Source organism: Lachancea thermotolerans (genome assembly GCF_000142805.1).
Source record: "Lachancea thermotolerans CBS 6340 chromosome C complete sequence".
NCBI lineage: Eukaryota > Fungi > Ascomycota > Saccharomycetes > Saccharomycetales > Saccharomycetaceae > Lachancea > Lachancea thermotolerans.
In genome coordinates this window covers 142,329-162,079 of record NC_013079.1, presented here as the reverse complement: position 1 = coordinate 162,079, position 19,751 = coordinate 142,329, and the positions used below count along the sequence as shown (strand labels likewise).

At 45.7% G+C, this 19,751-nt stretch overlaps 8 protein-coding genes and 1 non-coding gene across 9 annotated transcripts; 3 read left to right on the top strand and 6 right to left on the bottom strand.

The window, feature by feature from the left end:
- Positions 1-218: 218 nt before the first annotated feature.
- On the top strand, positions 219-1,733 carry DIE2 (dolichyl-P-Glc:Glc(2)Man(9)GlcNAc(2)-PP-dolichol alpha-1,2- glucosyltransferase; the record flags this gene model as incomplete). Its single annotated transcript, XM_002552260.1, has 1 exon — positions 219-1,733. One exon carries the CDS (start codon positions 219-221, stop codon positions 1,731-1,733), a length of 1,515 nt encoding a protein of 504 aa, XP_002552306.1.
- A 136-nt stretch (positions 1,734-1,869) lies between these two features.
- Positions 1,870-3,420, bottom strand: SMI1 (Smi1p; the record flags this gene model as incomplete). The annotated part of the gene is made up of 1 exon (XM_002552259.1): positions 1,870-3,420. The coding sequence occupies one exon, from the start codon at positions 3,418-3,420 to the stop codon at positions 1,870-1,872; it is 1,551 nt and encodes a 516-aa protein (XP_002552305.1).
- Positions 3,421-3,734: 314 nt separating this feature from the next.
- KLTH0C01738g (KLTH0C01738p) lies at positions 3,735-3,968 on the bottom strand (the record flags this gene model as incomplete). Its single annotated transcript, XM_002552258.1, has 1 exon — positions 3,735-3,968. The coding sequence occupies one exon, from the start codon at positions 3,966-3,968 to the stop codon at positions 3,735-3,737; it is 234 nt and encodes a 77-aa protein (XP_002552304.1).
- Positions 3,969-6,209: 2,241 nt separating this feature from the next.
- KLTH0C01716g (KLTH0C01716p) lies at positions 6,210-7,328 on the bottom strand (the record flags this gene model as incomplete). The annotated part of the gene is made up of 1 exon (XM_002552257.1): positions 6,210-7,328. The coding sequence occupies one exon, from the start codon at positions 7,326-7,328 to the stop codon at positions 6,210-6,212; it is 1,119 nt and encodes a 372-aa protein (XP_002552303.1).
- A 5,268-nt stretch (positions 7,329-12,596) lies between these two features.
- On the top strand, positions 12,597-12,848 carry BNS1 (Bns1p; the record flags this gene model as incomplete). Its single annotated transcript, XM_002552256.1, has 1 exon — positions 12,597-12,848. One exon carries the CDS (start codon positions 12,597-12,599, stop codon positions 12,846-12,848), a length of 252 nt encoding a protein of 83 aa, XP_002552302.1.
- Positions 12,849-13,263: 415 nt separating this feature from the next.
- PHB2 (prohibitin subunit PHB2) lies at positions 13,264-14,187 on the bottom strand (the record flags this gene model as incomplete). The annotated part of the gene is made up of 1 exon (XM_002552255.1): positions 13,264-14,187. One exon carries the CDS (start codon positions 14,185-14,187, stop codon positions 13,264-13,266), a length of 924 nt encoding a protein of 307 aa, XP_002552301.1.
- A 540-nt stretch (positions 14,188-14,727) lies between these two features.
- NAS6 (Nas6p) lies at positions 14,728-15,426 on the top strand (the record flags this gene model as incomplete). The annotated part of the gene is made up of 1 exon (XM_002552254.1): positions 14,728-15,426. One exon carries the CDS (start codon positions 14,728-14,730, stop codon positions 15,424-15,426), a length of 699 nt encoding a protein of 232 aa, XP_002552300.1.
- Positions 15,427-15,507: 81 nt separating this feature from the next.
- PHO81 (Pho81p) lies at positions 15,508-18,777 on the bottom strand (the record flags this gene model as incomplete). Its single annotated transcript, XM_002552253.1, has 1 exon — positions 15,508-18,777. One exon carries the CDS (start codon positions 18,775-18,777, stop codon positions 15,508-15,510), a length of 3,270 nt encoding a protein of 1,089 aa, XP_002552299.1.
- Positions 18,778-19,037: 260 nt separating this feature from the next.
- Positions 19,038-19,110, bottom strand: KLTH0C01606r. Its single transcript has one exon. It is a non-coding gene; the product is annotated as a tRNA-Ala (tRNA).
- Between the last annotated feature and the right edge of the window lie 641 nt (positions 19,111-19,751).

Below are 19,751 nucleotides of genomic sequence, written 5' to 3'. Positions count from 1 at the left end.
CTTCCTCTTTTTTCTGCCATTGAGAAGTTTAAGTTGAATTGACCATCGAAAACCAAATTAAGCTGAGAGGGCAAAGAAATTGAAGAAAGCGGAACAGACAAATAAAAGACAATCACAAAGCCACTGATAGCTCTCGAAGAATCTAGAGAGCTCTTGATTACTTACGAGATTGGTTTTGCAACATTTGAGCTTCCCAGATCCACTCATCTTTACCCATAATGGATACTAAGGATGAAAAAGAGCTCACACTTGAAGAAAAGCTTGAGAATGAAATCCTACACGAGGTTGAGGCCGGATTTCTATTCAACCTAATAGTATGGCCTATTCTGCTGGTTTATTTTGGGGTAACTTTCGCTAAACTCGCCAACTCGGTTGTTCCATATCAATTCATAGACGAGGTCTTTCATGTAAAGCAAACCATCCAGTACATTGGGGGCAACTGGAAAACATGGGACCCGAAAATTACAACGCCTCCCGGTCTTTATGTTCTCGGATGGCTTAATTACAAGTGGCTGCGACTACTCACTTCATGGAGTTCTCTTACAATTCTCAGGCTCACAAACCTATTTGGCGGCATGATTATACTACCGTTAGTAGTTTTGAGGCCACTTTTTCTCTTTAATGCGATAGGATTCTGGCCAGCCTCCCTGATATGCTTCCCGTTAATGGCCTCATATTACTACTTGTATTACACAGATGTGTGGTCTTCGATATTCATTCTTGAGTCTTTAACACTGGCCATAACTTTACCTTTCGGCGAGACTACCAGCATTTGGCTAAGTGCTTTGAGTGCACTCGTTAGTTGTCTCTTCAGGCAAACCAACATTGTGTGGAACATATTTATCATGGTAGTGGTCATAGAGAGAAGGGCACTTATCCATAAGGACTTCAACAACGTACACTTCAACAACTACCTGAAATTTATAATTCATGCCCTGGAGAACTTCAAGCAAGTAGTGTTGCCATACGGCTTGAACCTTATGCTTTTCGCTATGTTCGTTATTTACAACCGGTCCCTCACATTAGGCGATAAAGACAATCATACAGCAGGAATTCATCTGACCCAGATGTTTTATTGTATTACCTTCATCGCGTTTTTCAGTGCACCACTGTGGATCTCGAAAGCAGGTTTAGACTACTACCGCTTCAGGGTTCAAGCTAAAAAATTTAGAACATTTCTGGAGCTTTTGGGGATTATGCTGGTAATAAGGTTTTTCAGCGTTGTCCACCCCTTTCTACTTGCTGATAATCGCCATTACACGTTCTATTTATTCAAGAAAGTCATTGCCAGAAATTTTTGGTTCAAATATCTGTTGATGCCCTGGATTTATCACTTCTCGACGTTGAATTATATTGAAATTATGAGACAGAAAGTTATGCATTTCCACCCAATTTTACCCATCGAGATTAAGAGCCCAGTGGAACTTCCGGTTCAACTTACCCACATTTCTTGGACAGCATTGATCATTTGCACATTTATGACCGTAGTCCCTTCCCCTCTCTTTGAACCTCGGTATTATATCCTTCCCTACTTTTTCTGGAGACTGTTTGTAACACCTACCTCTGACAGCATTTTGGACAATTCGCCATCAGAGAGCGAGCTGAAATATTGCAAGAGACTTGCCCTTGAGTTCGGCTGGTTTATGTGCATAAACGTGCTAACTCTCTGTGTTTTTGCCCTCCGCTCTTTCATGTGGGAGGATGAAGTCAACCCTCAGCGAGTTATATGGTAGATTAAGTTACATAAACAACAATCAGAGCTATTCTCCGAAACCACTACTACAACAAAAAAAAAAGGAAACCGTATTCGAAATTCTAATGTTTGAATCATGAAAAGCAGAGTTTTTCCAGAGGCCTTTTTGGCAAGAATTATAATGCAACGCTTTCAAATTCTTCTTTTAATTCTTTTACGCTCGCTGTCTCCGGTGGGATTTCGGTATTGCTGGTGTTAGCTTGCTCATCAGCAGATTCCTGTGCAGCGCCGCTTGTGATTTTTGTTTCTTTGCTGACTTCGGATGGCTGCTGAGTAACTTTAGCGTCTTTTGAGGGTTCTTCCTCCAATTTTTCGTCTTTTTGAGTCATGTCTGAAGCCTTGGAGCTCTCTTGCACTTCGGGTTTAGTTTCCTTGGGCTCCTCCTCGACTTTCAGGCCTGCCACTGAAGCTTGAGTTGAGTTGGCTGGAGATTCTATGACGGTGTTTTCGACGGTTTTCTTGTCTGGGTTGGCGTTATCGCTGCTGACAACGGGAGAGACTTCAATCATAGTTGAGCTCTCCCCAGCCGCGGCAGGGGCACCGCGTGACACTTTCCGAGCCTGAGTATATTCAGGTTGTTCTTTACCCGTGCTGCTGTGCTGGCGCTGTAGCGCCGCATGAGTTCTGGCCTTTAGCACATCAAAGTAGTCAACGACTGGACCGTCGTCCTCTTTGTCTCTAAAGACCAGGTCACCTTCGCCACTGAGGTAATCATCATCTGCGTCCATGATATACCAGTTTCCTTTCTCCAGATCGTTGGCAAATGCCAACAAAAAGTCTCCCCAGTTGTTGGCAACCACATATTTTGTGTCGAATTCTCTACCAAACAGAATAACTTGTCCATAAACACCCTTGGGGCCAGGTGCTAAGTCCACGGCAACATGGTTACCGGCGTTATCAGTTACTAGTGGGATCCAACCGGCATTGGCATAAGTCGGCTGGATGGCATTTTGAGGTACCGAACCTTGTCTTGGGATGGAGTTCATTTTGAATTGCTTGTTGGAATTATGAGAAATATCACGTTGAAGGCCGGGATTTGTGTTGGGATAGTCCTGGGAGTCAAGCTTGCCGTAGCCCTTAGTCTTGAGAGTCTGGGGTGTGGCGGACTTATTAGGCATCTCAATGCCAGAACCGTTACCGGAGGGAACGGGTGACGAATTTCTGTTCTTCTTGGACATGTTTTCAGCCACGCTTCTCCAGGTCATGGTCATCTGGACAATCTGGTCCAATGGCATGAGCTGAAGACCGAAAATCAAGCCAGACGTGCCTGTCAGGGATTCTAAGTCCTCTTGGCCATCGTGTAAACGGAGCGAGGCGCGCACGGATGCGGGGAAGATTATAGCGAGATCTTTCTCGGCGTTCGCAATGTCACTGCGGGTGCAGGGTTCACTGAGGGTAGCGTAGAGATCTGAGTGGTTCTCGGACGCCCAAGCTTCGATGTGTCTCCAGGCAAGCATGGCCTCGCTAACGCCGTCGTTGCTCGACTCGTGGCCGTCCACGAAGTCTGTGAGCTGGATCTGCGAAGAGGACGCCGCGGCCGCGGCGCTCCCCGAGCCAGCAGAGACCCTGCTGATGCCTGTGCCTTGGTTTTCGTTGTAGTCAGCGTAGCGGTCGTTGGTGCTAAAAGAGTACAGCAGCTCCTTCCACTTCTTCTTGACGCCTTCCATGTTTGTTTTTTGGTATGCTCTGAATATGCTCTAAAAAGAGAAATAGGAAGATCCGGTGCGAGTTATGGCTAGCGAACTTCCAATTGAGCGTCTGTCTCCGTGTTGCTCAGGATGTTCTTGCTACCCAGAGAATGCCGAACTGACTTTTGTTTCTCGGGAGCCGGATTTAAGTCACTCTTAACGTTTGTTTATGTCTTAACTCGATGAATACTTCAGTACTCGCATGGGCGATGCCAAGCCCTGCCCGTGTCAGTGCCACGGGTAATATCCTTGAAGATAAATTTCTATGGTCAGATCTAGCAGCATTCTATTTGTCAAGCTGTCCCGCTAGAGTGTGAGCGAGCTGGTCTGAAGTGTTTAGCTAGCGTCTTGGACGCCCATGTATGGATAAGGATGTTACTGCCGCCAGCGTCTTTGGCACCAGCGAGCGCACAGTGTACCTCTCGCTTGGCAAAAGGAGCATCGTCCGATTGAGAGAAATGCAGATCAACATCTGCTGTCTGCCCAATTGCCATTTTCTCAAAAACGTTGGAAGCACACAGTATCATTACTGACGCGCAAAGGGGGAGCTCGGCGGCTCTTGCGTATTGCCGTTATTGTGCGAGGTCGACAAACTTGTGAACCTTTTCGGTGAAAGGCAAAGCCAGGGTCGATGACTGTTCGCGTCTCTTTATTTATTTCCCCAGGGGGAGTGTTGCGGAGGTTTTATGAAGTGTGATAATCCTGGTAAATCCCTCCCTGGAAGACCACTAATTGCTGTATTTTATGAATTTCATGAGCGCTTCGTGTCGGGAGATATTGAGATACTCAATAAGCGCTTCGAATTGTAGAGGCAGGTACTCTTGGCAAATTAGAAATATTCGGGGATTTGATAAAGCAACCAAAAATGAGTTAAATTCGGTACTTCTAATCGAGAGCAGCCTCAGGTTAATTTCTCAGATTCAACTAAAGGCCTTATTCCGACTTTTTTGTCTTTCTCAACCGCCCAGCCCAGACTCACGCTACTCGTGTTCTGTTGCGATTAAGAAACCACACACTCATATATCATTTATTACGGATTGAATTGCTTCCCGCTCTTTATAATTGCGGACGGTGAGTGCCATAGCGCTATTCTGCGGCTTGTCCAGGAAAGAGAAGCAAAAGCAGGATAGTAAGCTACGGGTGAGACCACGGAAATAATTTGGCATTAGCCGGAACCCTACTTCGAAGATTTTCTGGTAAGCGTGAGGCGTCTTTTTCAGATGTTGCCTGTTCAAAAGTGCACTTTTTACGCGGACGGCTCAGACCAGAGAAAAGCTCATCTTCCTATGCGGCTCTGAGCCGATGTCCCCGTGGACACCCAAAAGGCTCCGAAGCTCTTTGCCCGCTTCGACGTCGCACGCATTTTCCCGGAAATTCCAGGTGTGTGGTATGATTTGGCGGACATCATTCGATCAGCACCGAAGATGTGTCCGAAGAGAGAGTCGGGCTTTGAGGGCTCTCCTCCGTCTAGGCTCTTCAGAAGTGAAATTTCGGTTCAATGCGCGGCGCTTGTAGACACGTCCTTGCCTAAACGACTACATGAAAAGTCGCGTCCTCATTCAATGCATGCTTATGTAATGACACCAAGTCTGCATTGAGATTTGGTTTCGCGTGGTAACATGCACCTCGTACCAAGGATTTGGAGCCCCAGTCACTGTCTTCCAAGCAAACGAACTAAACTCTGGGAGACCGCGGCAACCGACTTGATTTTCAACCGATGAGCTGAGCTTAGGCTGCATTTTGCATTAGCTGTCCAGGCAAACGCTCACCCAAAAGAGGGTTTAGGAGTACAATTTGAGGCTAGCTTTGGGGAAACGGGGGTTTGGAACTGGCTTGGGCTCCCATTGCGTTAGTCGTGGCCTCTTATTATAGCACCCAAGTCTCAGTTCCTTTTGAGGCTCTGCAAGTGCTTCGTAAGTCAAATTCATAATTTCAAATTATGTGACTGAAAATCCTGGCCGTCAGTTTTTTTTTTCATCGCGCGGTACTCTTACGCCTGGAAGTTAGCGAAACTCAAACGAATGTTGCTTTTAGAAGCGCTACGTATACTTCTTATCTGAAGAGTGTGTACGGCTCTCTTTTCTCTTTTTCGAGATCAAGGTGGGTTCACAATGGACACGGTTCAGAAGAAAAACAGAAAAAACTCAGCTCGCGCCCAAGACCTTACATTCTTTACTGCTCCTTTGAATTTTGGGGTTGCCTTCATTCACATCGTCGGTGCAAAGGTACTTGTTTCCGAGACCCGAGATGTTGTGGGAGATTTTTTGTTCACCTATCTGCTTCAATTCGTTGCCTGCAGAGTAAAGCCTGAGAAGGTATCTTTCACCCTTTGCCGGTGAAGATCCTATTTTCTTCAACGTATTGACACGCGGTTTCTGTCAACTAAGCAATAGGTCGGAAGCATAGCATAACAGACTCAGATACGTCGTATTTCACAAGTGGAGCTCTACATTCCGGCATACAGAAATCGCACAGGAAACAATATAGCCGTAAAGCTTAGTTAACGCAGCCCATTTAAGACAAGCCAATCAAATCATATTTCTTACAATCATCTGCACTCTTATTTGTAGATATCATGATATCACCTATCAAAATGCCTTTATAATCATACATGATGAGTGGACTAAAATTTGTTTCATCAGTCGTCTGAAATTTAACAATGGGAAGATAGGTAAAGCATAATATCGATATTACATCACAATTACAATTATAAAGCCTCTTGGATTACTTGGCAAATTTTACACCGACGCAAATGATTTCTAAAAACATTAACCTTGCCCGTTGGGGAGAGCAAAGAAATAAAAAGATACACACTTCTTGACTGCCTTTTCAAAATCTTCTAGCTTCACAACTGATAGTTGAGAATTATTCCTTGTTGGCTTCTCAGTTTCATAGTTTGAAATTTGTGCAAAGAGGCCAATCATGAAATCGATTTGTGAAGGCAGCAGCTTTTCGGCGAAGTCATTTGGAACAAAACCCCTCAATGTCTTGCCTTTCAGAAACTCTCTGATGTTAGATCTTATTCTGTTTGGTAAGTAGGGGTCGTATGAAGAGGAAGCGGGAAAGTCTCTTTTCAGCTTGAATCGCAGCTCGGGGCTGCCTTTATCTAAGTCCTTCAAGATGAACTTTATGACTGAAATAAACTCGGATACTGTTAAAAACGCCATATCAATCAATTGGTCCTCGGAATCATCATAGTTATGCTTGTTGAGAGAAGAGTTATCAAAAGTCAAAGGATTAACTCTGCGATTAATCAAAGAGATTCGCATCTCCCCTTCGTTGAACGCCTGAGAACCAGAACTACTCTCAAGCTGAAAATAGAGCCGGATAACGTTATTTTGCATAACTTTTCTGATCTTTAAAAACTGTCTTGTTTCAGATGAATCTGAACAATACTTTGACACCTTCTTGGAGTAACGAAATGGATTCCAGTCTTCAAATTCAATTTTTAGTGGTACCAAAGTCATATCTAATTTGGAAACGCTTCGTATGTTGCTTTCACGGATGAGAAGCCGATCATTGAGTCCATCAATTTCCAAGTCACCATTAGCAGTTGTTTCGTAAGGGGAATAATGGTCGAAAGTTTCAGAGCGACTGACTAAGAAACAGGTTTTTGGCTCCGCACTTTCCCAACTTGACTTTCTCGACAGATTTCCTAAGCTGCGGGCCTTCTCGTCTTCATAGGTTTTATCGTTAGGTGAGAATATTTGATAGAGTGGTTGATTATGGCCTTCAAGGTAATTAATACAACAATTTTCTACCGAGGAGAATAAAAGTCCGTCCAGCGGTTTCACAGGGGTTGTTGCCTCCACGGAATACGCCTCAAGTCCAAGGGGTTCTATCCTTCCATTTTGAATTCCGTTCATTTCATTGGGGTCGAAAAACATCGGAATTTACATCAACTCGAACAACGCAAAATCTTTAGTCTCCAGACGTGAGCCTCCTTCTTCCTGCTGGGTTGGGGCCTTGAGAGACTCATTCTCCTTGCGAGGTAGTGACATTAAAATATGAAGGACCTGACTGCTTTTTTTTTTTAATGGGCGCTATTATTCGAACTGCCGACGTAACCTCCATGAGAAGGCAGGCGCCTTCGAAACAGAAATAAGCTAGCGGCAACGTACGATGCGTACAAGGAGTTAATAATCATTGTTTTGCCAAACCCGATTTGCCTTGCGGTAGCGCACATGAGCTTTCCGCACAGTCGTTGATCATTATAATGGTCAGTCCTTCTGAGTATTTTTTTGTCGTCCTTAGATGCGCTGCAGGTTTTCGCCGGCATATTAGTGGTGCCAAAATATGCTCCTAACTAATGTTTCTGCAAGTTCATGCAACATTGTTGCCTATCGTGTCGGAAAATCTTTGCATATGAAATTTTTTCCGCTTTTTCCGAAGTCCGATCACGACCTGCTTTAATGCTGAAATTTGATAATTCATTTCATGCCAGGGTGAAGGAAGCTTGAGAATAGAACTTGATGACTATCTCGATATTTTTACCGGTGTCTTGATAATGGCACTCTTGGAAGATTCTTCTCAGATGCCAGTTATATCGGCAAAGCCGGCTAGAATTTAGATCTTCAATTGAGAAAACAAGTTCATTAGACCTTCTCTGTATATGAAGTGCTAGGCATTAACTTGGCATATGCAATAGCCACTAAAGTTTCTTGTGTCGATGTTTCATTTCGTGCTCAAAACCAAAATACGAGCGGAGTGTTGGCCGATTATCCATTAAATTCCCAAGGCTAATAAAGCTTCATCTCTACGGTTCTTGAGATAATTGAATGTTCACAGGCGTATGTTCATTGAAGGACCCATTTTTTTTGCGTGATGTAAAAGATTTCTGGGGCAGCTTCACTCAAAACCTTTAAAGACAAGCTGATATAGTGGCGTTTTGCTTGTTGAGTTTATGGTATAATCTTCCAAGTTTCTCTATGTCAGTTTTTCCATGGATAATACAATCTGTTATTTTAAGGCAGCCGCAAATCTGTCACTAAGCCTTATAGACTTTACTCACTCACAATTAAGCTCGTCTAATGAAGATGAGAGCTCCATTGCTGACCTAAAAGTGACGGCTTGGTTTATATTTTAGAGGCTGAATAATTTTCAGGATTTGTGGAATGTCAGTCACTGATAGCTTTGGAAACATTGTTTTGGCATTGTACGGATTTGAACTTTCTATTTAGGTTTTATATACAACCATCCAAGACTTACAATCCATTGACCCCTCCATGCTTGTATCAACTTTCTTATCATAGATATCCACAATCGAACTTATTCCAGCTTCAATTGAGCAGCATCTGACCAAGAGGAACCTTGAAAAATTCTCGTCTGAGACTTGAGAGTTTTTAAAACTGTCTTCGATACAACGATTGGTTTTAATTCACACGCAATAACTTGTTCTGTTTGTCAATAGTGATTGAGTAATTTCAGTAACAGGAGTGGGTGCTTTGTTACTTGCGAACTGAATAATTCTTGATAAATGTTGGAAATCAAAAATTATCGAACCTAGTATGTATCAGGAATGAACATCATTTCTTCTAACTGTAGCGGACCCAAAACGTTGTCATCATTAATCTCAGACTTGAATTGGAAGGTGAAGGATACGCCTTAGGTGAAAGCAGTTTTAAGATATGATGAAATGATTCAAATTCTTTCAAAATGGTGTTGATTATGATTATCTGACAAAGAGCAGTTTCCCATGCTAACTTTTCATCTCTTAGTGGCTAAGTTTTTGTAATTATTTGAGGTAATAAAATTAAAGCAAAGGTCCTAAATAATTGCATCATATGCGGTTTCTCAATCAAGCCAAGGCCCGTGATATTATTTGAAAGTCGAGTATCTATATATCAGGTGAATTCGGTGCTGAGTTGTGTCATAACGCAAAACCTGATGCTCTTTTGTGATATTCAGTATTAGGCGCGACCTAAATGATAAATTGCATAGTGAGCACAGGTATATCCTATTCTTTTACATAATTCAACGAGCTATATTACGTACAGAACTGCGCGTACTTGAGGTGATCATTTAATAACGTAGTGAGCTCTTTAAATATCTTTGCCGCTAACAGATGACGGTAGGCAGCATATTTATAGTTCACTTTCTCCAGGTGTGTTAGTCTTGGCGCTTCAATTTTTTTTCCGTGTATACAGAGTTTGAAAGCGGATAGTCGAATAGCACCCTCCTTATTTTATCTCTTTTAGTGTCCTTAATCCATCAACGCTTTTTTTGAAACACTGAGCTTGAAGAACACTCTAGCTAACTCACTTCCAATGAAACGCACAAACAGAACTAATGAAGAGCTTTAGTGGGTGCGAAAGATCAATTTTTATGTGAGAATCCCAGCCTTAAGTCGTTCTCACAGCTAGAAATGTTGATGTTATATTATTTTCATGCTTGAGATGTTAAGCAGGGCGCATAATGGTTTAGTTTTTGACACAAGTATTACTCTTTGTGTTGATTGCAACTTTGTCACAATAATTGCTTACCGAAGGATGAAGGGAGTCACGTTCCTATCCCAATGGCATCCACGTTTCTCCTGGGACTTATGTTGCTATTTTAAAGTTGAAAAAGGGGATTGTTTTGAAGCTTCATCTAAAACCAAACAATCCTGGAATCTTTCATGTGCTTCCCGCCAGAATTCCTCGGAAAGCTCTTTTCTTGTAAGGCTTCGAGAGCAATTATTTTTCCATTTCTCTGAACAATTCGATTCTACAATAAGTTTACATAAACTCAAAAGCCTCTGCCAGATTGTTTTTTTGCATTTTCACAAAGAGCACAATTTAGTGAATTCTTCCAATAGTGTAATAGTTATTACGTTATGGAGTGATACGGCCAACAACCTTCTCAGTCACTCAAGGTTACGGGTTACTCAAGATACTTGTGGCAAATCCGATTATCTGGAGTATTTCTTTTAGCATAATCTTCTTCTCATACGGCTAGATATCTTGCCAGGCAAAGTGCTGATTCGCGGCAGTCACGGGCGGATTAACATGACAAAGTTCTCTTTGTCCAATTTGACCGAAAACTACAAGCCGGGATTTCGGGTCGACAATTTTACATTCCATTGTTATGGTGCAACTCTTCAACACTTGACAGAAAGAGCCAACGGACTCAGGTAAATAGAGGCGAATTACTTAGATCACGGCGAACAACTGTATGCCCAACGCTCGACTTCGAAAAGCTGCTTGCGAGAATGCTAACACGAAGAAATGACCAGTTCGGAGGCTGGCCAACGGTGCGTAATTCTTGGCCGCTTTCCTTCGGAAACAATGCCGAGCGCTTCCGTCCTTTGTAATGTTTTATGGGCCGCTCTTGAAATCCAAGTTTAGATGCAGGTTTCATGTACTTATGTAAGCAGACGGAACATATGCATGCAAGCCACTGAGCAATCAAGAAGATGCTTTAGACATGCATTGAATATCAGTTCGATCTTCCGGTGTGTTACATAAGTCGATGCCTTCAGCCAGTCATTGAAGTGGATATCCATTGCCCAGATCCAGTTGGAAAGTGCGACCAAGACAATTGCCCTGTTGAACGCCAGTGCACATTGAGACGATACTCATCAGCCCTTCCCACATGTTCTAGCTACAACTCCAAGAAAAACGTTTAACCTTTTCGCAAACTTAGATCGGTGAGCAAAAATCTTGTGCTCTGGTCAACACACAATGCAGTTTCTTTAGGTACCATATCGACGCCCTGGCAGGTCTTCGTAATTTTGGAGGGCATCAATGGCAGAAGGGGACTTTCATGCATTTATGTGCATGAAATTGCATGAGACGTAAACCAAAAAAAAAAAAGAAGCATCCAGGCGCGCACGTTAGGACGGTCGAAAAATCATCTTCCGCGGCTATTGAGGTCCGAAGACTTAAACAACCGAAACGGCCGAAATCTGCTGAGTTTCCACAAACGAAAGATTGCTTCATCATCAGGAAGAAACATGAAAACGCCCTCTCGGAGTGACCAGACTTCGCTTTTTCCTCCTTGTTTTGCGAAATCAGAGCTTCTTGCGCTTGGAAAAACTAGTAGTTATGACCAGCTCGGGTTACAGGCTCTGGAAGCATCCGCACTACGAGGTCGCGGTTTTTGCAGCATCCACGACTTCACGCATAGCCTTTAAAATTGATGTTTATATTGGCTAGTTCTTGGTAGCTCCCAGAACCTCTCGGAAATTGCGGCCGAGGTCAACAACGAAGCACTTCTCGTCTCTCGTTTCGCCAAAGTCGAATTATACTGGTACCTTGAAGAGCCTCCCCTTTTTCTAGGCCTCAGGGCCATCAAGCCAAAAAGCTGAGATTCTCATATTGCGCATGACAAAATCAATTTGTCGCTCCCGCGTCTTTTGATTTTCTGCGGGCCTCCTTTTGTTGGCGGCGTAGCAGACTCATCTCTATCTTTACCACTAGATCAAGCACATCTGTGCCTGTAGTGCCTAGGCCTCGCACCACGACAGAGGCACTTTATTTAAATATCTATACTAAGATCGTGACATTCTTTTCGGCGGCCGTGTCAAACGGAGCTGAGATCACGGGCACCTCTATTTACAAGCCGCCAGTTTAGTCGGATCTTACGAACACAGGCCAAAGCAGCGCATCTCCGACACGGCGAATTACACTACAGACTGCGCGTAGTCTATGTGCCTTAATATGCAAAAGTATGTCCAGTATAACGCAAAGAAAGCACTCATAAAGGCCAAAGCACTGCTCAGTCGTAACTCTTTCAACTCGCAGAGCCGGCTCCAGTGATGCCTAGGAATGCGCGACCGCTCTGACGACTCTACCAAACCGCCAGGGAATGTCTTGTCCAGCGGGCTCCGGCTCTCTCTTACCGGTTCACGTGCCCACACGAAACAAAGCAATAGATGCACGTCATGAAGCCCACTGCACGTGCTTACGCGCACGTGCTTATCGCCATTCTTTGTGTAAAACCAGTCACGTGCTTGAGGATTTTCATGCAGGCCGCAAAGATGCACTTCAGCAATGTCAGGGCTATTACTTTCCCTAACATGGAATAAGGTAAACAAACCGGATTGGGCATCTGAGCTGAGTATAAATTTGACATCGCAGAGCTGGGATTTGATCGATGCCAGAATTTACCGGTAACAAAGCCGGAGACTTTTCGATTGTGCTTCCATTCTTCTCGCTAGACGTCCAGTTTTCCCAATGTCTACACCTTCGATTCAGCCACTGCACCAGGCTCAAGACACAGGAGCCAGCCTCCGCAGATCAATGTTCAAAAAACCAGAGGTGAGGCCTCTCAGGGACAAGTTCGCGTCGCCTACCGACGACATGTTGTCGCCGTGCTCGCAGAAATTGAACGACCACAAATCTAAGCTGTTCACAGCCAAGGCCAAGCCCACGAAGCTGAACTTCGCCACTGAGCAGAAACAGGAAGATAGCGACGACGACTACTGAGCGCCGGTCGCTAACCACCGACCGCTGGGCGTCGACCGCCAGGCGTCGGTCCCGCAGCACTGCTGAAATAATGCTGTTCGGGAATCAAGAACGAAAAACACAAAAAAAAGGCACCGGAGACCGCCTCTGTTAGGTGCTTTCGCCACTCATCACGGCGCCTGTGCATTCCGCGGCACGACGCCGGTGGCACGCGCCGTGCCGCCGCCATAGCTCGCTGACAGCCATGTGTCCTTTCTCTCGTTACACACCGGACCGCTAATGGCATTACGTCCCACCCTGCCACTTCGGGCGCAGGACCTCCCTCTACTAATCACTGTGCCCGTGTGAGCACAATACCCGTCCTGCCGGCAATTTCAAAGCATTAAGGGTTATACACAAGATCATAGTAAATAATGTTATCTAACACACTACAGAATTACTTTCTGTTCCTGGTGTCTGCCGCAGTGTTCAACAACAACGCCTCGTTGTCCAGAATCACACGGTTAGGGGACTGGCTCAAGATGGTCGCAATCTCCCTGGCGGTGTCCAGTCTCTTCAGCTCAACGTAGTCCTTGGATTTCTTGATGGCTTCACCAATCAACTCCGCCGACTTGGCTTCACCTTGAGCTTTGACCACCATACCTTGCTTCTCCTGTCTGGCCTTGTCCACCACAAACGCAGCCCTTTGTGCGTCCTGCTGCGCGATTTGCTTGGCCTCCACTGCGTACGTGAACTCTGGCGAGAACGTCATGTAGGTGATGGACACATCGTCCAGCAGAATGTTGAACTTCGACGCACGGCGCACCAGGTTCTCGCGGATAAGCCTCGAGACCTTCTCTCTCTGGGTAATTAGCTGCGAGGCGTTGAACTGCGCGACCACGGACTTCAGAACCTCGTTCACGATACTAGGGAGCACTCTCTCGTCGTAGTCCTGACCCAAGGTCCGGAACACGGTGGGCAATTGCGACACGTTTGGTCTTGACAGCACTCTGCAGGTGATGTTGACCATCTGCAAGTCCTTGGTACCGGTCAAGGACGCCACGTTGCGGGGCTTGGCGCGCACGTCGTACACGATTGGGGTTTCGAACCATGGGATAGCGAAATGCGTACCCTCGGCGAAAATCCGGGACTGCACACCGTTCAGACGGGAGTAAATGATCGCCCTGTGACCACCGTCGACGTTGAACAGCGACGAGTTAAGGAGGAATGCACCACCTCCAAGAAGCACAAGCCCACCTAGCCCAGCAAACGCTCCTCTTGGGGCCTGTGGTCCTTTGCCATTTCCTGCCTTCTGCGCTCTTTGCAGCTGCTGCTGCAATGTCTTAGCGAATCTTTGAAACTCACCTGGAGACCTATTCATGATATCGAGAAACCCTTATGGTGCAATAGCTGCTTAAGGCGTGCTCCCTGTCGGTTGTTGTAACTCTTCGGGTCCGCGAAGATGGTTAGTTTTTAGTTGCCACTAATTTCCGTCGAAAGCGATACCCCGCGATCACGACGTGAGTACTTCTGAGTATCCTTCACGAGTACTAACAATAGCTATCAACTCGCAAGAGCAGACGACGAAAAGGCCGCCAGGGCTTGGCACTATTGGCGTTGGTGCGGAGTTCTTTATGTGTTAGCGCTGTGTACAAGATGGACACTTATTTTGGCTCAAGTACGGCCTAATTATTAAAAAGCTGAGTGAAGCCCCCAGGTTTTTGAAGCTCAGTCCTCAATTTACGGGTACTAGAAAACAGCGGGCCTCGGGTCGGCAAAACGCAGGTTTGGCTGTCCTTTTTAGATAAATAAAACCCTTTGTTTTAAGCTCTTTCGCTCTCATCACTGTAGTTGTAAATTTCTAGCAAATATCGCCTACAGCGAAATTTGACAATCAAGCAAAACCCTAAGCATAAGCGCAATGTCTCAAGGGTCTTTTCCACTCCATGAGGCCTGCCGTGAGGGCCAGGAGTCCAAAGTTCGAGAGCTCGTCGAGGAGCAACCCAAGCTGCTACTTTCACAAGATCTCGATAGCAGGTACCCTTTACACTGGGCAGTTTCATACCAACATGAGAGCATAGTAAAAATCTTGCTGTCTCGCATGCAGAGCGTAGATCTTGACGATCTAGTTGACGAATCTGGGTGGTCTCCACTGCATATTGCGAGCTCCGTTGGCAACCTCGACATCTTTACCGAGCTGCTCCACCACGCCATCAAGCCTGACGCAGACCTGGGCACATCACAAGGCGTCACAGCTCTACATCTCGCATGCTCCAAGCAGCATTTGGCTATTGCTCGCTTGCTCGTCAAGGAGGGTGCATCAGTTAGAAAGAAGGACGTGAGAGGTCAACTCGCCCTTCATCGGGCTGCTAGCGTGGGCAGTATCCCTCTGGTCAAGCTTCTCTGTGACGAGCGCTCTCCTGTTAATGCCAAGGATGTGCAGGGTTGGATTCCCTTGTTTCACGCATTGTCCGAAGGGCATGGGGACGTGGCAGTTATACTAGTCCAAGAGTACAATGCCGAATATCGGGAACTTCAAGATAACAGCGGCAAAGCGCCGCTTGACGTGGTGCCTGACGACAAGGTTAAGCGGTTTTTCCTTGAAAACGTCGAGCAGTAACGCTGCTGCTTTAGTCATCAATTACTTATATCTATAACTCAATGCCAGTACAAAAGAAAGTGTCAAACGTTTGCCCCAATATTACATGTCAATGCTTCCCTTAAACTGCAGCGTATCATGGGTCCTAACGCCATTAATATCTTCTCCTGCCAGATCAACTGCTATGTTCTCACCCTCGAAAAGCGACCCGATTACCAAGAGCCCACGACCTCTAATTTCACTCACTAGCTGTTGGCTAGAACGTAGTAGCTCCAATGGAACAATCACGCCGAGTAAGTTGTTATATGACGCAAATTGGACAGCCTCGCGGATGCACCGTGAGCAAGGTTCTTTATAGTTGACTTTTTCGGGATCCATGGAAAGGTGTGATAAGTGGTGCGGCGTATCTTTAACCAAAACTCCGTTCTCCTTCCTTAAGCCATTCATATAGAACAAGACCGGGAAGTTGGGCTGCTTCCAGTTCAAGATGGAGCAAACCTCCGGGTTGCGCGACGTGAACACGATGGAAGAAGTCATACCATTGTGAAATCTCTGGCGAGCATGAGCAAATGAAGAGGATAAAACATTGTCAATGAAATCATTGATGTTCACCAGAGGTGACAGTTTAAGAGGAATACTTTCAAACTCGCATGCAGTGGGGAAGCAGACCTCAATTTCGAGCTTAGCGTTAGGAGGCGTATTATTTAGCAAAGTTTCCAAGGTTGTAAACCTCTCATTTAACAGCTGTTCGTATGTCACCTCCTTCGAGCCTTCGTGGTTTCCTTGCAATGAATACCCCATAAGTTTCTCGAGCTGGTTGGCATTAAGATCAAAAATTTTTAGATCCATTGGGCCTGTAGAGAATGCCTTTTTGGGTGAAACAATCAATGTGCCATCGTTTAGAGGGAACAGGAAGAAGTTTGTGTAAGTCCCAGACAACGAGGACGTTATAAACTGATTGCCTGACTTTCCAGTCTCATTACCAGTGGTTGATTTCCAGTACGTCTCATACTTTGTGATTTCTAAAGGCCTGCCGCTGTAGGGGAAAATAAATGTATAGTCAAGCACCAATTCGCCGACATTCTTCAAGCGCGCATCGAATAGCGGTAGGATGAAGGCGCCCTTACTAGATGGTTGTTTGTCATGCCCTTTAAATAACGAAGACATAGCTGTGGTCTTGGCGATCATCCTTGTGCCAAAAGACGGAAAAATCTCAAAGTCAATTGAGAAGCCGTCGAGAGAGTCAACCTGGAAAACAACAAAGTTTTCATCGTCGTCTTCCGTTGGAAGAATCACGTTTCTTGGTATGATGTCTGAAACATTTGAAGTTAAAGTTATACGTCCAGGGGACGACAAAACCATCTCATCTTCTTTGTTCAAAACAATTGAAGCGGTGCCTGCCCTAAAACTGAGATTAACAAATATTTTCTTCTCCAAGAAATTATGACCATACTTTCGTAGAGGGATGATCGGTGGTGGCAGTGTAAAATCGGGTATGCCATGCAGAGAGTCTTCTAATCTCATAACAGTGGTAGGCTCAAGAACTGATCTGAGAGGGTCCATAGAAGGATTTGTCGTGTCAGTTTTTTGCGAGCAATGGCCACGTAAGAGGTTAACAACGCTTAGATGGCCCTCCCAGAGAGCATAGAAATACGGTGACAAATTATCCTCATCGTAAATGTCAATACTAGCTCCGTGCTTCAGGAGCTCTTCGACAGTATTTCTGTGCCCTTCTTGAATTGCGTAGAATACAGGTGTCCAACCGTTGAAGCCATCTATTCTGTTAGGGTCAGATCCATGCGACACCAATAGCTCTATCATCTTAGCATCGCCGCCATTTTTCGCAACAATGTGAAGCGGACACAACCCATGGGAATCTTGGACGGCAGAAAGATCAAAATTACTAAAGTCTAAGATTAACTTGGCAGCCGCAAAGTTTTGATAAGCGCATGCCACATTCAATGGGGCAAATTGCGGTTTACCTGAGTCCTTGACACTAGGAGAAGGGTTAGCGTGGCCAAGCACAAGTAAGGCTTCGGTGATTTCGGGCTGGTTCTTGATGACAGACAAAACCAACGGTGTTTTCGAATCATTGTCCAGTATGTCCACCGAGTCCAGGAGGTTTGAGTTCAATAAAAGCTTCACAAACTCCATCTTCCCCAAGTCACATGCGTAATGAAGGGGGGTTCGGCCATTTGCATCCTGCGCGTTCAACAGAGTGCGCAGAGTGCTTTCGAAGGAAGCAGAGCCTTTGCATTGATCCAATGCCCTCAACAGGATAAAGCCTCTGGAGTGAGGTTCACAGATAGCGGCTTCGTGAAATATGTTCCTCTTGGAGAACACAACGTCGTCCTCTTCGGTGTATGATAAATCTATGCTGGATCCTGCAGACTCGAAGAAAACGCGCAATGATTCATCGTCTATGCTACTGCTCACGAGAAGTAGGAAAATCTTCGTTAGCGCATCTCTGACAATAAGGTTCTTGTCGATTCGGCTATGCGGTACATGAGACTCCACGAACGCTTGAACTTTTTGCTGAGGGAAGTCACGAAGCAGCGTCCAACGAGGCTCCTCGTCTTTGAGTTTGCCAATACTGAGGGCCTCCAGATACCAGGACTCGATTTCTGTGCCTATGTCAAAAAAGTCTGGCTCAGTCTGCGGCTTGAAACCGCCGGACAGCGAATAGCTCGCCACGCTGCTTGCAACGGGGTCGATGTCTTGCACTCTTGCGTAAGACGTAGACACAGTGCGAGCGTTGAAAGAGCCAGAAAAGAAATCCTCGGAATTGCCGATCTCATTGAGCTGCATGAGGATCACGGAAACCGCGTCATTGAGCTCCGATGCCTCATTACGTGTGAACACGGGCTGCACGGAGACCACCGTGGCGAGGTAGAAGTCCTTCGTGTGCGAGTGCGACCGCTTGTCCCACTTCTTGAGCACCTTCGAGAACCCTGTGCGGTTGAGCTCCACGAACTGCTCAAGATGCGCGAGGTCTCGTTCGAACTTCTTGATGCCATCGCGCAGGTGCCGGTACGACACCGTGTTCTTGGACGCCAGCTTTCCTCGCTTCTCGAACTCCTCGAACCGCAGCCGCAGGATGTCAAACTTGATCCGCAAGTCTGCCTCCTTCTCGAGGTAGTATGCATTGACCTTCTCTAGCTCACGCTCCAGCCGGAAAAAAAAGGATGCTTTGTGTTCCTGCAGTACCTGGTGCACTAGTGACTCGTCCCCAGTCTCCAGGATTCCATTAGAGCCGACAGCTGGGAGCGACAGCTGTTTGATCAGCTTCTTAAGCGACTTGTAGTCGATGAAATGGCCGTTGTATTCTGGCAGAGCAAGCTGCCTGGTCTCCAGGTGCTTGCCGAACTTCATTTCTGCAGCCTACCTGAAACCAAGATTGTGTACGAACTAATCTTGATAACTAAAAGATCCTGCCAGGCTACTATGACGGTAAACGCGATTCACAACTCCAGTCATGATACCTATAACATTGCACATGTTCGACAAATAGCGTCCTCATCGCCACGTGCGGTCCGGCTATATATTGGCACACTAAGGCGTGCCTTTGGCCGGGTAGCGCATCGATGGTGCGGCGCTCGGGAATCGAACAGAGGAAAAGTGCAAAAAATAAATGGACGAGACCGGAGTCGAACCGATGACCTCTCCCATGCTAAGGGAGCGCGCTACCAACTACGCCACACGCCCAATTAGATGATAGGGAGAGAGGAGAGTTTGTTTATAGCGAGTTGGGATGTCATGAGCTTATAGCGGGAATATGCTTCTTGCCCTAGAGTTTGGGCAGTAAGGTTGGCTGTGGAGCTTGCAAATCTCTTGGAATAATCTTTCATTGGGCAAGTGGTACGCTTTTCCTGGTAACTTGTGTTTTTGAGATTGGTTTTAACGATTGGGCCGCTGAAGTACACTTTGAGCGGGCAAAAATATATCAAAGAAATTTGCTGGGGGTAAAGCTACTCGACATGGTCAACTATTTACCTTTTCTAAGACCCGCGGCGGCGGCTGGCCCAAACGCCTAGTGAAAACTGGTTGAAGCGTCACGCCTTTGAATGTGCAAAGATTAGCAGTTTCGAGAGCAGAGCTCGCAAAACGTGATATGTGTGCCGTCACAGGGGGTATTAAAGGACCCCAAACTACTGGCTTGACTACAGCTGCTGATAAGAGTACTATGCTACATTTTGGGGGCGTTTGGAAGCTGGCGCTGTCTTGCTTGAGCTCGTCTTCTCCATTGAGCACTTCTCGGCCACCTTTTTTTTTTGGCGATGAGATGACAAAATTATCGAAGAAAGCGTTGAATAGACGCGTCAAAACTCATTTCGACGTCAAGTGTG